General features: G+C 44.2%; 1 protein-coding gene across 1 annotated transcript; it reads left to right on the top strand.

The window, feature by feature from the left end:
* Window positions 1-140: 140 nt before the first annotated feature.
* Window positions 141-13,509, top strand: creb3l2 (cAMP responsive element binding protein 3-like 2). Its single transcript, XM_086021774.1, is given in 13 exon segments — window positions 141-653; window positions 815-933; window positions 8,171-8,429; window positions 8,530-8,814; window positions 9,300-9,511; window positions 9,592-9,738; window positions 9,844-9,902; window positions 10,455-10,523; window positions 10,781-10,880; window positions 10,994-11,123; window positions 11,214-11,365; window positions 11,367-11,452; window positions 12,425-13,509. Coding segments are annotated over 13 exon segments (1,830 nt in total). The 5' UTR covers window positions 141-502; the 3' UTR covers window positions 12,486-13,509.
* The last annotated feature ends 21 nt before the right edge of the window (window positions 13,510-13,530 follow it).

Genomic DNA, 13,530 nt, shown 5'->3' with positions numbered 1-13,530 from the left:
TTTGTTTTATCATTGAAAAGCGTCGATTTAAAGATTGTTTGGAAAACTTTCGCGAGCAGAGGCGGGCTATCGTGCATGTGATTCTTGGCTTTAACTGATTGGACGAGGGAGAATTCAAAGTTGTTTCTCATTGGTAGTTCGGTTGTCAATCAGTTTTAATGAACGGCAATCTGATTGCACGGCCGTTGCGCATGTGTAGTATGGCAAACCGGAGGTGGAATAAATAAAAGACAAGATTTAACCATCGGATTGAATCACAATATTTTTTTCATGCAATTCATTTTGATATGGGTTATTTTACTTTTTGTCGTTAAAGACAGAGTTCACGACAAATGTTTCGTTGCTCGTAAACAAGCCGATGAAGAAAAGTGACGGCTTTACTTTGAAATGGACCACCGGAAATGTCAACATTAGTGCTAGAAACAGCTGGAACTCACAAAACACCGATTAACTTTGTTATTTACTGTCAAAACGTTGAATAAATTACGTACAATGACGCAGAATGCATAGTAGACACTTAAAACAGGTGGTTGGACCGCTGTATTTTCGATATGATTTCACTGTGTGGCCTGTGACTCCACCTCCGCATTCCGGGTCGTCTGTGTCGGTGAGGAAGAGGAGGAGATCAGAGGAAGGCGAGAGTAAAGCAGCTGGTCAGTGTCTGTGGATGTTGAGGTGAAAGGGAGATGATAAACAAACACTTGGACTTTCGTTCTTGATTAACTCACGCACAGACAGTCTTGCTTGCCGCGTCGACTTCTTAACAAAGAAAATTGGTGCGAACTTTTCCAAACTTTTTCGTTTTGGGGGGGAGGAGGCCACCGGGACGGCGTCATGGAGATCCTGGACTCGAGTGAAAGCTTCCTGCACTGGGACCGCAACCTCAGCGAGCTGTCCGAGACCGGAGACATGGACTGCGCCCTGTACACAAACGTAAGTCACACACCAACACTTTGTTATCCCCTCAATGTGTTGTTTTTTTTTTTTTTTTACAAGAAAGTGATCCGTGCAGAATGCTGTCAATGTGTGTGCCCTGCTCTCCCTTCACGAGTTGAGCCTTGCGGTCCAGGATGCCCCACACCCCCCTTCTTTTAAATGTTTACTTTAAGCACAGTGTTTATCAATGTTAAGACTAAGCATCCTAACATCAAATTTTAAGTACATTTTATTAATAGAAAAAACTCTGAGACACTCACTGGACTGAGGAATAAGGTACACATGCTAACAAAAAATAATCTTTGTAATCATGATAATGCTCAGTTTGAGTGGCATTCATTTCCAATACGGATATGTATTGTACTGACAGCTGTTTCTAATGTTTTGGATACCTTTAACAGCGCAAACTACAAGTACAATAAGCAACGTTAAATGAATGGCACTCAAAATGAATATTTTTGCAGTTAATAAGGCTGAAATGAAAATTTATTCTTGATGTAATATGCTAAAAAGAAAAAAAAAAAGATTATTTTGCAAGCAAAAGCAATACATTTAATATATAGTTGCTTTCTCCTGGTTGTTAATGAAAGTAGGTCATTAAAAAGTCACATAAATCTGAATTGCTGTTAAAAGACCGAGTGTTGCGCATGTGTCAAAAGCATCTTGAGGACTTTCCAAAATGGCCTTTTGCCTTTCTGCGGTTACGTAACTTGCGAGCACGCTCCGAGGAGAAACTTTTGAGATCATCTGCGGCGGCGAGATGGGAATGCAGAACACCACAACCGTACACGCTGTTCATTTGGCAACTTTTCACAGGTCCGGACTCGCGTGCTCAAGTACAACTGGGAGGCCCTTGAAACCAATCCAGAGGCTCGACTCACATTCTGATGCAACATTCCCGCGACAAATTAGACATTTCGAATTAATTCACATCTGGGGAGACACTTTGGAGGCTTTGTGTACATTTTGCGTGTACTTTTTTTTTTTTTCATCTTTCTAGCAGACATTTAAGCATTTAAGTTCATATATGGAGGGCCATAAACTACAGTTGATGGGGACAATTACAAATTTTATGGCCCACGGGCCGTATGTTGCGCACCCTGGAGCGATAACAGCACGCGTGTGTGTGCGCATGAATGTAAAATAGACTGTGGTGTTCACAAACAGACTGGCTCGCTTGTTCCCCTCGGCTGACCCCCGCCGCTTCCTCCTCCCCGCTTAACCAATATTGCCCCCTCCCCCCGAGCCTCCGCCTTCCTTTACAGCTTGCGCTTTCACTCCATTTCTGCGTTGACACCCGACTCGCCGCGAAACAATGCAAAGTCGGTGGTTTGTGCGTCATTCGTCCGACGCCTGAGAGTGACACCCGTCATAATTCGCGATCAGGTTCATCTGGTTAAATGTGTGAGTAATGACAGTAACTACTAGTTGGCCTTCATTGTTAACACACGGTGTCCTCCCGCTGTAAACGATGTCATAGGGTGGCCTCCTAAATGTAGCGCGGAAAATATTCACATGAGAATTTAAAGCGTGGGCGAAAAGGTGTATTCCTTTTCATTTGTTGTCGTAAGTGACGTGAAGAATGAGAAATAACGAGTCAAGAGCAAGGAAAGCCGCACAATAGGACCGGTTCAGAAAAGTGGTCTGAAGCGAAGGAAGGAAAGGTGGACGCAAAATGGAAAAAAAAAAAGTGTGGTAGGACGGAAGGAAAAAGAAAATGGCATGTCTCAGTTGGAAGGAAGGCATAAAGGTAGGTTTCAGTGAAGGAAAGGAGGATGCAAGGCTGCATGAATAAAAAGAAGGTCGAAAGGAAGGAAGAGCGGACAAAGAAAGGCTGAATGCCGAGTGGATCTGAGGTGGAAGGAAAGCCAGGCAGAGGTTGGAAAGGAAGGAAGCAGAAAAGCAAGGCAGGAAAACGGGATGCAAAGTCAAAAGGAAAGAAAGAAAGGAAGGCAAAAAGGAAGGAAGTAGGTCATAAAAAAGGTCATAAAGGAAGGATGGGGGAAAGTACGAAGGGAGAGAAGTGGTTTTGAATAAAACAAGGAAGGACGCAAAATAAACAGCAGATTTAGGGAGCAAAGTATGGAAGGCGCAAATGAAGGAGGGAAAATAGGTCGAATGTGGGAGGAAGGCAGAAAGTTAGGTTAGACTTCAGGATGCATGAATACAAAGTGAAGGAAAAAAGGGTGAAATGCCAGGAAAAAACTTGCTAATGCAATAAAGTGAATAATTTGTCTACTTTTGTCCCACCCTATCATGTATCACTATTCCCCCCCCCCCCCTCCCTCCTTGTTGACATTTCAAACATCCGCCATTTTAACCATCCTCCTCTTTCATTTGCCTGCGATTAAAATATACTCACGCTGTCATATTTCTGTTTATTAAGCGTTGCGGAATACTGTGATAAACACGCATGCAGCGTTTGTCTTGAGGGTGGAGAAACTGCACTGGCAACACACACAAACATCCCAAGCACGCTCCCGTCAAACCGTAGCGTACATTTTCAACTTTTAACGTCGTCGATGCTAAGCTAAGATGCTAATTCCTGCGTGTGTGTGTGTGTGTGTGTGTGGGGGGGGAAGTGATAGTAACTTGCACTCAATGCACTGCAGAAGCGAGGAGGAGGAGGAGGAGGAGGAAGGCTCGCCGTGCACATGCAGCGGGCCTTTCCAAGAATGTGTCCCCCTTACGTAACTTGGGCAGATGGACTGTAATGTCATGCTCTGCTTTTCGCCATATTAGCGCACAGGCATCCACTACTACGGGCGTGTGCGTGTGCGTGTTTCTGAGCAAACACGCAGTGACAGAGTAAACAAGCGTTAAAAAGTGAGGTGCCTGTTCTCCGGCGGGGCAGGGCATCCTGCTCGCCTCTGGCCTCCAGCCATCGAGGCTATGATTGGCTGATCAGTACACACAATTGTGAAAATACGCAAGTCACCTCAACGTAGTTCCTCGTTGCCAAGATGGCGGACAAGTGGCTTGTTGACTTTGCCCCCACCCCCCCACCTCCAGACGATTTTTTTTTTTTGTTGTTGTTTTTTTTGAGCTGAACTTTTAGATGGAAGCGGGCCCCTCGCCACTTGGCCGCCGGGCCTCCACATGGCGTCCACATGGAAGTTAGCGTCTGGATTTTCAGTCTGATGCAAGCGTCTCCTCCAACCCCCCGCCCCCCTTCGTTCTCCCGACTGGGAAAGTGGGCGGCGGCTTTCAACGAGGGGAACGCCAAGGTGGTAATCATCTGGTTTTGAAGGCATTATAAAGACTACGGGATGCCCGCAGGAGCCGTCGTTCTTCTGAGGGGAGGCTAAATTTAAATGTGGCTTTGTGTGATTGGGGTGAGGCGCGTCAATCCGGACTCCTCCCGAAATGGAGTTCAAACGCAATAGAACATCTTTGTTCGGCCTTAAGTCAAACCTCAAAAATTGGAATTCTGTTGATTGATATAATTGTTGCGCAATTGTGTGGCACCGAGTTGCAAATTATCAGTGTGTAGTTTAGCTGAGACATCAAAGTGTCTCATTAAAAACCGCCAGGTTGGCGCCTGCGTCCTTTTATAGGCGTCATGTGTCCTACTTGCTGCCTGTTGGTTGGGTGGATGAACCCTCAAGGCCGGTTGCACCCCCACTTTTCTCTTTGGGAGGGGGCCCCCATCGTTAGTGTCGTTTTAGTCCGCCCTCCAGTTGCTAGGCAGACTCGGCCGCCAAGGATTCGGATCCCCGACGAGTCCGGACAAGTTGGTGGACGTGTTTTGTCTTTGGCGCAGGTGTTTGCTGACCTACATTTTATGATGAGGTTAAACAGGCGCGTTAAGCAGTTCAAGTAACATGATTTAACTCATTCACTGCCAAAGACGTAGTTATATGTCTTTTCACAGTCCAGTCATTCAATCCCAGGAATTTACCTATATTTTTTTCAAATATTTGAAAACCTTAGGGTAAAAGTGGGTCTGAAAATGTCTGGCAGTGAATTAGTTAAAAAAAAATAGATAATAAATTCAAAAATGAAAAAAAGAAATGGAAATAAGATACTGCATATGAACCAAAAGCCCAATACCTCCACCAAGGATAAGCGCTTCAGATAATGGAAGGATGGATGAACTTTTATCCTAATCTGCACCAAAAAAAAAAAGAAGAAAAAATCCTTTGACCATTTTAGGCACTTTCTCAAAAGTGGGTCGTACGTCTGTGTGTTTTTGTCAGAGTGTGTCTGGCTGTGTGAGTGTGTTACCACCCTTGCTAACACACACAGAAATGACTCAACGAGTGGAAGGAGTATGTCATGACGGACGGGTCGCCGTGACGACGCGGAAAAAGCTGAGCTTCGTGCTGCTTGACCCACTAACACACACAAATTAAATTTTCACGGCCGCTTACCTTGCTCAAGGTCGCAAGCTCCACCAACATTATTTCATCAACAACAAAAATGATAATCAGCTATCATGATAAAATGTCCGCGCTTATCAGCTTTTTTTTTCCTGAACTATTCAGCAAGCAGATTGTGAAGTCATCCATGAACGTCTGGAGGTTGTTTGGGTTTGAGGCAGGGGGGGGGGTTGCCTTCACTTGCGCGTGTGCGTAAAAAGAATTTAAAATCCAGACATTTTCCATTTGTCAGCTGCTGAATTTTGACTCCTCTCTCCCTAGTGTGAGTCCTTATTATTCTCATTTGGAGATGTGACAGTAAGGAGTGAGTCATAGTTGTGACCTTTTTTGCAAACGCATCAGGTGGCGTCATCCCGGCCGCGTTGATTAATGACGTGAAGGCCCAAGAAGACGAGTCAGCTGTCTGTTAGCACGCTCGCCCTCCCTCGCTCCAAGATTAGATTTCTTTCACTTCCTGGCTTTATTATCACCACTCGAACCGTGACGCTATCTTCAGCGGTGTGACTTTATCACGTTTAGTTATGACTGAGTGTTGGTTATTATCACTACCTTCGCTCACGAGCACATGCAAGTAAAATCAGGAGGAAGTTATGCTAGCAGGCCGTCTTGCTGACTATCGATCAAGCTAATAATCATGCTAGGTAGCTAGCTATCGTTCAAGGTAACCATCTTGATGTAACTATCAAGCCAACTAATAACAATTAGCTCTCTGGTAGCTGTTTTCAATTCTAAAAATATTCAGTGGTGACATGATGGACATTTCTGGAGCCAGAGTTTGTGTTACTTAGCTCTCTTGTTAGCATTTTTTTTAAGCCATTAGTTGAGCTCGCATTGCAGTGTGTCACATCCACCCATGTGCTCAAACAATCATACGTGTTTAAACAGCTTGTATGCACTGTTGACATACCGGGTACTGCCTGCCACTTTGGCTAATGCTAACGATGCTAACGTGGAAAGCGGCCAGCTGACAAATAAAGGAGTTCAGATAGTAGCGGGGCGGGCAAACGCTGACTCGTGGGTTTTATCTTGACATGAACTCCTGCGGCGTGTTTGTCCTCCGTGTTCATGTCATCACATATCGCAGGTCGCGGTCCCGGGGCTAAAGTGCACACGTGCAAATCATATGAATAAACACACTCACACACAGACAGTAATTTGCAATATCTTGAATCAATGAATAATGGTTTCATATTAAATACATTTAAAACACACATACCCAATGTTGAAGAGGGGAGAATATTTTTCCAAAACTACCTAGAATTGTCAAAATCGTTATATATTTAAGCTGGGCTAAGGATTTCTAGAGGTGTGACAGATTTTGTTGTTGTTGTTTTTAAGTATGAATTTCTGCCTTACACGCCTTCTTCACATGTTGCATCACCAAACTGTTCTGCTTTTTTCGCCCTCGCTGGCCTCCCAAGTGGCATCTGGACATTGAAACGTTTATACGCACGCACATGCACATGCTAGTTTGCGGAGGACTTGAGTGAAGACTTGAGGGCAACATTCCTTCCCAGCCTTCCCCCCGGGGACCCTCGATTATCTCTGCATGCATGGACCCTCAGAGCTGGTGGGGGCTTTTATTGCGGTAGCTTAAAATTGCACGTTTTTACTCTCACTGCTTTTTGAGGCCTTGAGAAAAGTTGGTTTCACATATTGCCAATTATGTAGAATCTGATTAATGTATTTTTTAAATCAAGTCAAATGAATGCAGTGCGGTTGATAGCTTTAGTATGTTTTATTTGTGGCTTATCTTGCAGGCTATCATGTTGACTGGTAGCTATCTATTGTATATTTCTTGTTCGCCATCTATCTGGCTTTCTGTTAATAATGCATATTTTTTAGCTAACTATCGTTCTAGGTATACATATGGCTAACAGTCAGGCTAGCTAATGACTGCGCTAGGTAGTTGTTGGCTAACTATTGAAAGAGCTAATTATAATGCTAGGTGACGATTAATTATAACAGCGCTAATCTCTCTTTGAAAATAATGCTAGGTAGCTAGCTATCCAGCTACCTAGCCTTGTTAGCTGTATTTGTGGATAACCTGGATGCTAACTAATAATTATGCGAGGTAGCTTAATGTTGTTACACTTGACTTTTGTATTTGTACATTAGCTTTGAGCCTGAGGTGTTCCCCTTTTAGCTGTATTTAGTTTTCAAAAAAAAGGCATATCATGTATGTTGGTGTCATCTCAGGTTAAATAGTTTGTTGTGAGGATTACAAAGCCTCTTTGTTAGCACTCCTTTGGAATTTACTTGACAGATTCCTGCCTTGGAGTTTTCCCATTCAGCCGAGGGGAGGGGGTGTCGGGTTACAGTAGGCCCGAAACAACACGCCTGTGTGAGTCGCCAGTACAAAGGGGGTTCTGTTTGTGTGTGTGTGTGGTGGGCCACTCCACTACCCTACATGGCACACACATGCAGGAAAATGACAGGGAACGTCTGTGCGTGTATTTGTGTATTTTGTGGTTCTGTTTTTAAACTTTCAAATCGTGTGACCGCTCCCATTTCCCGTTCTTGAACAGAGGTTATTTTTGTGTTCTTAAAACCACAGTTAGCCACTGTCCATGCGCTGTTCTCTTCCCGAGCTAAGTGGCTAAATGCTAACAATTAAAGGGGGTGCTGTTCTGTAGGTTGCCATGGCAACACACACAGTGGATGAGTGTGTAAATATTTGTCTCCCCCTTTGAAATAAATTCACGCTAGGGTGTTAGCGTCTCAGCTGGTGGACTTTTTATGGCAGCACACTGAGAACGAAAAAAAAAAAAAAAAAAAAAGGATCACAGCAGGTCAAAGAAGGCACATTCGCCCCCTAGTGGCCATGTAATCAATTTTCGTCTGCCGTGCAGCACTTCTCGGAGCTTCTGGACGACCTCTCCCACGACGCTCTGCTGGGACAGCTGCTGAGCGACCCCTTCCTGTCCGGGGTGCGAGGCGGCACCGGAGGCATGGCGGACGACGACGAGGAAGGCGAAGAGTGCGGCGACCTGTGCTCGTCGTCGTCACCGCCGCCGCACATCGCCGCCGAGCACAGCTACTCGCTCTGCGGCGACAGTAGGCCGCAGTCGCCGCTTTCGCACCTGACCGGGGAGCGCGGCAGCGACGCAGGTGAACAAATCCAGAATTCACTTAATTCATTCAGGAGCATCCCTCAATACTTTTGTGTGTAGCATATATAAATCATACTGTGTCAATGGTTCGGCCGCAGAATCCGAAGGCGACTCGTCCGAGTGGCCCATGGAGCAAGACGACGGAATGGAGGGTCTGCTATGCGACGCCCCGTCCCTCCTTCCCGCCCTGGCCCTCGCCCTGGGGTCCGCCGAGGACCCCCAAACCCCAACCCCAGAGGACCCCGTCGCCGCCAGCCCTGCTCAGACCCCCGTCAGCAGCCGCAGCCACGACAAAAACGTCAAGGTCAAGGAGGAGAAGGTCTTCCCCCAGATTAAACTGGAACCGCATGAAGTGGATCAGTTCCTCAATCTGTCCCCCAAAGGTTCGAGCTATCTTCTTGATTTATGGCACTTGTGCCTACAGATGTAATTCATTCAGTTAATCTGTTCTTGCCTCCCCTAAAAAAAAAACATGAAATGTTCATAGTGTGTTTTAAATAGGACTCCAATACTCTAAAATTAGATGTATAAAAACGGACATAATTGAATACTGTGTCAGGAATTTTTTGCCGTAATTTTTGCTTCAATTCAATTCTCCTTCTGGTGTGTGCAACTCAGCCACTTGGGGGCAGTGTCATACACGCATTTGGATACGCACGGATGAATATACATAGTAAGATGCATTAATATTAGTCATTCTTCACAGAGGATAAAGAATTTATGCTTGCAAGTATTGCGATGCTATCTGTTAGCTCGTCCACGGATTTTGCATGGATTGTTAGCATTAAGCTAAACGGCCTATCTTGTTCGAAACATACTGTACAACGTGTACCAAGGCCTCCTCCTTAAACTGCTCTTCCTGCGTCAGGTCTGGAGGCTCTGCAGATGCCCCCCACCCCGCCCAGCTCGCACGGCAGCGACTCGGAGGGCAGCCAGAGCCCCGTGCACGCCCCGCCGGGCCTGTCCCGCCCCACCTCGCCCAGCAGCCCCGCGCCGCCACAGCCCGGCCTCAAGGCGTCCCCCCGCGGGAGTTCTTCCTCCTCCTCGCTGTCCAACTCGCCTCTTCTCACCGCCGCACACGTGAGGAGCAGACGTCGGCGCACGTGTACCTAATAAAGTGCTTGGTATTCATTTGGCTGAACGTGTGTGTGTGGGTGTAGAAACTTCAGGGCTCAGGGCCGCTGATGCTGACGGAGGAAGAGCGCCGCACGCTGGTGGCTGAAGGCTACCCGGTTCCCACCAAGCTGCCGCTCACAAAAGCCGAGGAGAAAGCGCTCAAGAAGATCCGCAGGAAAATCAAAAATAAGGTGCGGCGCATGGAAAAAATGTTGATTTGACTGTGAAAGTAAAAATAGGATTTTTATTTATTTATTTATTTATTTATTTATTTATTTATTTCCCCACCCTGTCAGATTTCTGCTCAAGAGAGTCGCAGGAAGAAGAAGGAGTACATGGACACCTTGGAGAAGAAGTGAGTGAACATTTTCTGTTGTGTGTTTCACGGTTGATATTTTGGACTGTCACGTACGGATGCATCTGAATAAAAAAACTCAATATTGGAAAACGACGATTATATCAGTAGTTCAGTTTAAAAAAAAACCTCATGAAAACCCCAAATTCACCACCTCAAAAAAAAAAAAAAAATACATGAGCAATAAGTTAGGTAGGAATTTGCATTCTAAAAAAAAAATACTTTCACATCATTAATGACCCTGTGTAATGTGATTTGTAGATTAACTCAATTCGTCCATTTTTACAGATTCATCCACATGTTGAATTTTAAGTCTTCATTTAACCAAACATGGACATTTTTTGGAATGTGGGAGGTACCCGTAGAAAAGCCACCCCTAGTCCACCGTCATGCCCACATGTTACAAATAAACAAATCAAACAAAAATTCACTCTGGAAAAATACATTTTTATTCTAAATAGCAGTCATTTTATTTCAAACAGTTAAAAGTAAAAAAAAAGAAAATCCCGTTGTGAGTGACGACTGACAGTGCAGTACTATCCATGTCCACAGGGTGGAGACATGCTCCAACGAAAACAACGACCTGAGGAGGAAAATGGACACACTGGAGTGCACTAACAAGTAAGAGTGCACACATACAGACAAAATAATTTGTTCTATTTATATAGTAGCCATAAATAAATGATGGAAAAGATGTTCCTCGATTGGATTTTTGTGATCCAAAACCGCACAAAAAATGTTAGTAACGTTTAAAGTTGAGTAAATCATATGACATACTTTTTTTTTTTTTTTGAATTATTAAATTTTCACGAAGAACAAATAATTCTTTGAATATCAATTTGTTTTATGATTCTACTTTTTACTTCACCCAAAAATAGGTCTCTGTTGCAACAGCTGCAAGCCCTGCAAGCTTTGCTGTCCGGAAAAGTGTCCAAGTCGTGCCGCGTGGTGGGCACGCAGACGTCATCCTGCCTAATGGTACGAGTGTGCGTGCTTGTCCCCATGACATATTGATCACTTATTGACTTGCTAACGTCTGGCTGTTAAGCGGCTAAGCACTCATCCGTGCGGTGCGCTCTTCTTCCTCTCAGGTGGTGGTGTTGTGTTTCGCTCTCTTTTTGGGAAGTTTCTACCCGGCCGGCTTCACCTCCAACTCCGGCGCGGCCGTCGGCGGCCTGGCCCCCGAGCAGCTGGCGGTCAAAGAGTCGTACGCCACCAGAGGTATGCAGAATTTGTGATGTCACACGCCGGCCCCGCCTCAATTTCTCAACGTTTTACGCTTGCAATTTTTATGTGCGTGCGTTGAAATAGTCAAATCCAGGAGCCTGTTGTCCACCTTTGAGGACGAGCCGCCGCACCTGCTGGGCCTGGGTGGCGAGTACCCCGACCAATGGGAGGACGCCGACGCCGCCGTGGTGATGGCGGCGTGGCGGCGGTCGGGAGAGCAGCAAAAAAAACGCAGCCACGGCCGAGGAGACCAGCCGGGCGGAGGCGCACCCGCCCTTCAGGAGTCAAAGCAACAAAACCAGCACGTCAAACAGCATGCTCTGGTAAAACTGAACCTCCACTGGGGCTCGTCTCAATTTTGTCCAAAAGCATCACAAGAGCATTGATTCATATCCTCGCGACGTGACCTTGATTAAAATGATTCAGTTGATGTACTTTTCGTTAAAATGATTAGTCCATGACATTGTCAAGAAGAATTCCATTACTCCGACATGACATTGGGTAAAATTAACCCAACATGTTTTTTCTGTTTTTAAAATCATTCTTCATTGGCCCTGTTTAAAAGCGTTACCACATGACAATGTGTCTCAAACTTTTTATTCCAAATATCCCCTAAAAAATTGACCAATTAACTCATTCACTGCCAGACATTTTCAGACCCTCTTTTAACCTAACATTTTTTTAAAAAGTTGAAAAAAATATAAATACGTTCCTGGAGTTGAATGGCTGGACTGTGAAAAGACATATAAAAGCATTTTTGGCAGTGAATGAGATAATAACCCTCAAAGTAGCGCCATCATGACATCAAAATGCAGTAGCGTAGTAGACAACAACATTATGCACAGTTTTGACATTATAGACAGTGTTCTTAAATGTAAGATTTTTTTTTTTAAAACAACTGAATTGATTGACTTAAATTGCACAAAAAAAAATTACATTTAAAAGTTTTAAAACAGTTCTTAAGATTATTTGAAAATGCATTGTGCTTAAAAGTGACATACAACCCAACTGTGCTTAACAAATGTACTGTGCTGGAGAGAAAAAAAGTTTAAACCACTGTTAAAGCGTTTGAATTTAATTCAGATTCTTTTACGTACCACTAGAGGGAGCCCAAGTTCCGCCGTTGCTACTGGTACCCACCGAGAATCACTAAATCATTGTTGTAAATTATGTTTGAAAATTAAATCAAAATCTAGAATGTGAAAATTATTCCTTTCAGGTGTACGTTAAGTCATTTCATCTACATTGCGACCTCAAATAAATCCCACTGACGACATACGTGCGTGTGTGTGTAGGCCTCCAGAGCAGAGGACGAAAAGCATCGCGATGGAGCGAAGCGTCAACGAGACCTCCTGAGGGTCGACCCCCGCCCCCGCCCGAAGCTTTCCCAGGTTCTGTGTCCTTGAACAAAGCCCGCAATTCCCACTGCTGAGTCGGCTCCTTTCAGAAAGCTCCTGTCCGAAGTAAATGTGCACTGAATAGTTGTGTGAGACTTGTTTGAGTTCATCAGCATGGTCACCCTGGCAAATTCCCTTTCATGATGAATAATGTAGCGTCTGTGGACGAGAGGAGAGGACATCGCCTATCATATTTATACATCTATTTTTTTTTTCATCCAAAGATTATTGCTCTCTTTTTATATTTGATGTTTTTATTCCATTCCGTGCCGTTCGTGTCCATCCTTTTTGATACTTGTCTTTTTTTTTTTTTTTTTTTTTTAATCGGTTAAACGTTTAGATATTGTTTATATCATTTCCTAATGGGCCTTATTGCATTTGAGATGCCGAGAATTTGGAAATGTTGACAGAGTGCAACAAATCCAGAAAAGGGATGCAGGATGTTTATAGTTAGCGTTTGTTAGCTTAGCGTGATTAAGACAGGAAGCAGATGGCTGTTGAGAATGATTTCATGGATAAAACCAAATCATTGAATTACCAAATGAAGAGATTTGGTACCTTGTAGCCTCATGCTAAGCTAAGCTAGCCACAAGCGCATGAAAAATTTCAGTACGTCTTTTGAGATGACTGTGCCTTTTTTTCTTCTTTTTGCCTTGCAGACTTTCACGCGCAATCTTTCAGCATTTGCCAAACAAAAAGAACCCTCCCAAAAATTATATTAGTATCTATTTTTGTAAATATGACTTGTTAATAAGTGACAAATGCCTCACTCTCACCGTTTGGTCACGGCCAATCACCGGTTTTAGGAACTTCATTACAACCTTAAAGATGTCTAATATTGATGTCAAGACAGAGAGAGATTGACAGGAAAGTGATGAACTCGTCGTGACTGAAACAAGCAGCCAGTGGAGAGTATTCTCACCCATGTTTCTTTTTTTTTTTTTTGCTTGCATAATAAAGTATTTTCCTTAGTAAAAGCATAATTCGTTGTCTTGTGATGTGTT

The sequence above is a fragment of the Filicampus tigris genome, chromosome 22 (genome assembly GCF_054856515.1).
Source record: "Filicampus tigris isolate MCC_2025a chromosome 22, RoL_Ftig_1.0, whole genome shotgun sequence".
NCBI lineage: Eukaryota > Metazoa > Chordata > Actinopteri > Syngnathiformes > Syngnathidae > Filicampus > Filicampus tigris.
The sequence above is the reverse complement of the archived record's forward strand: the minus strand, read 5'-3'. Positions and strand labels throughout refer to the sequence as shown.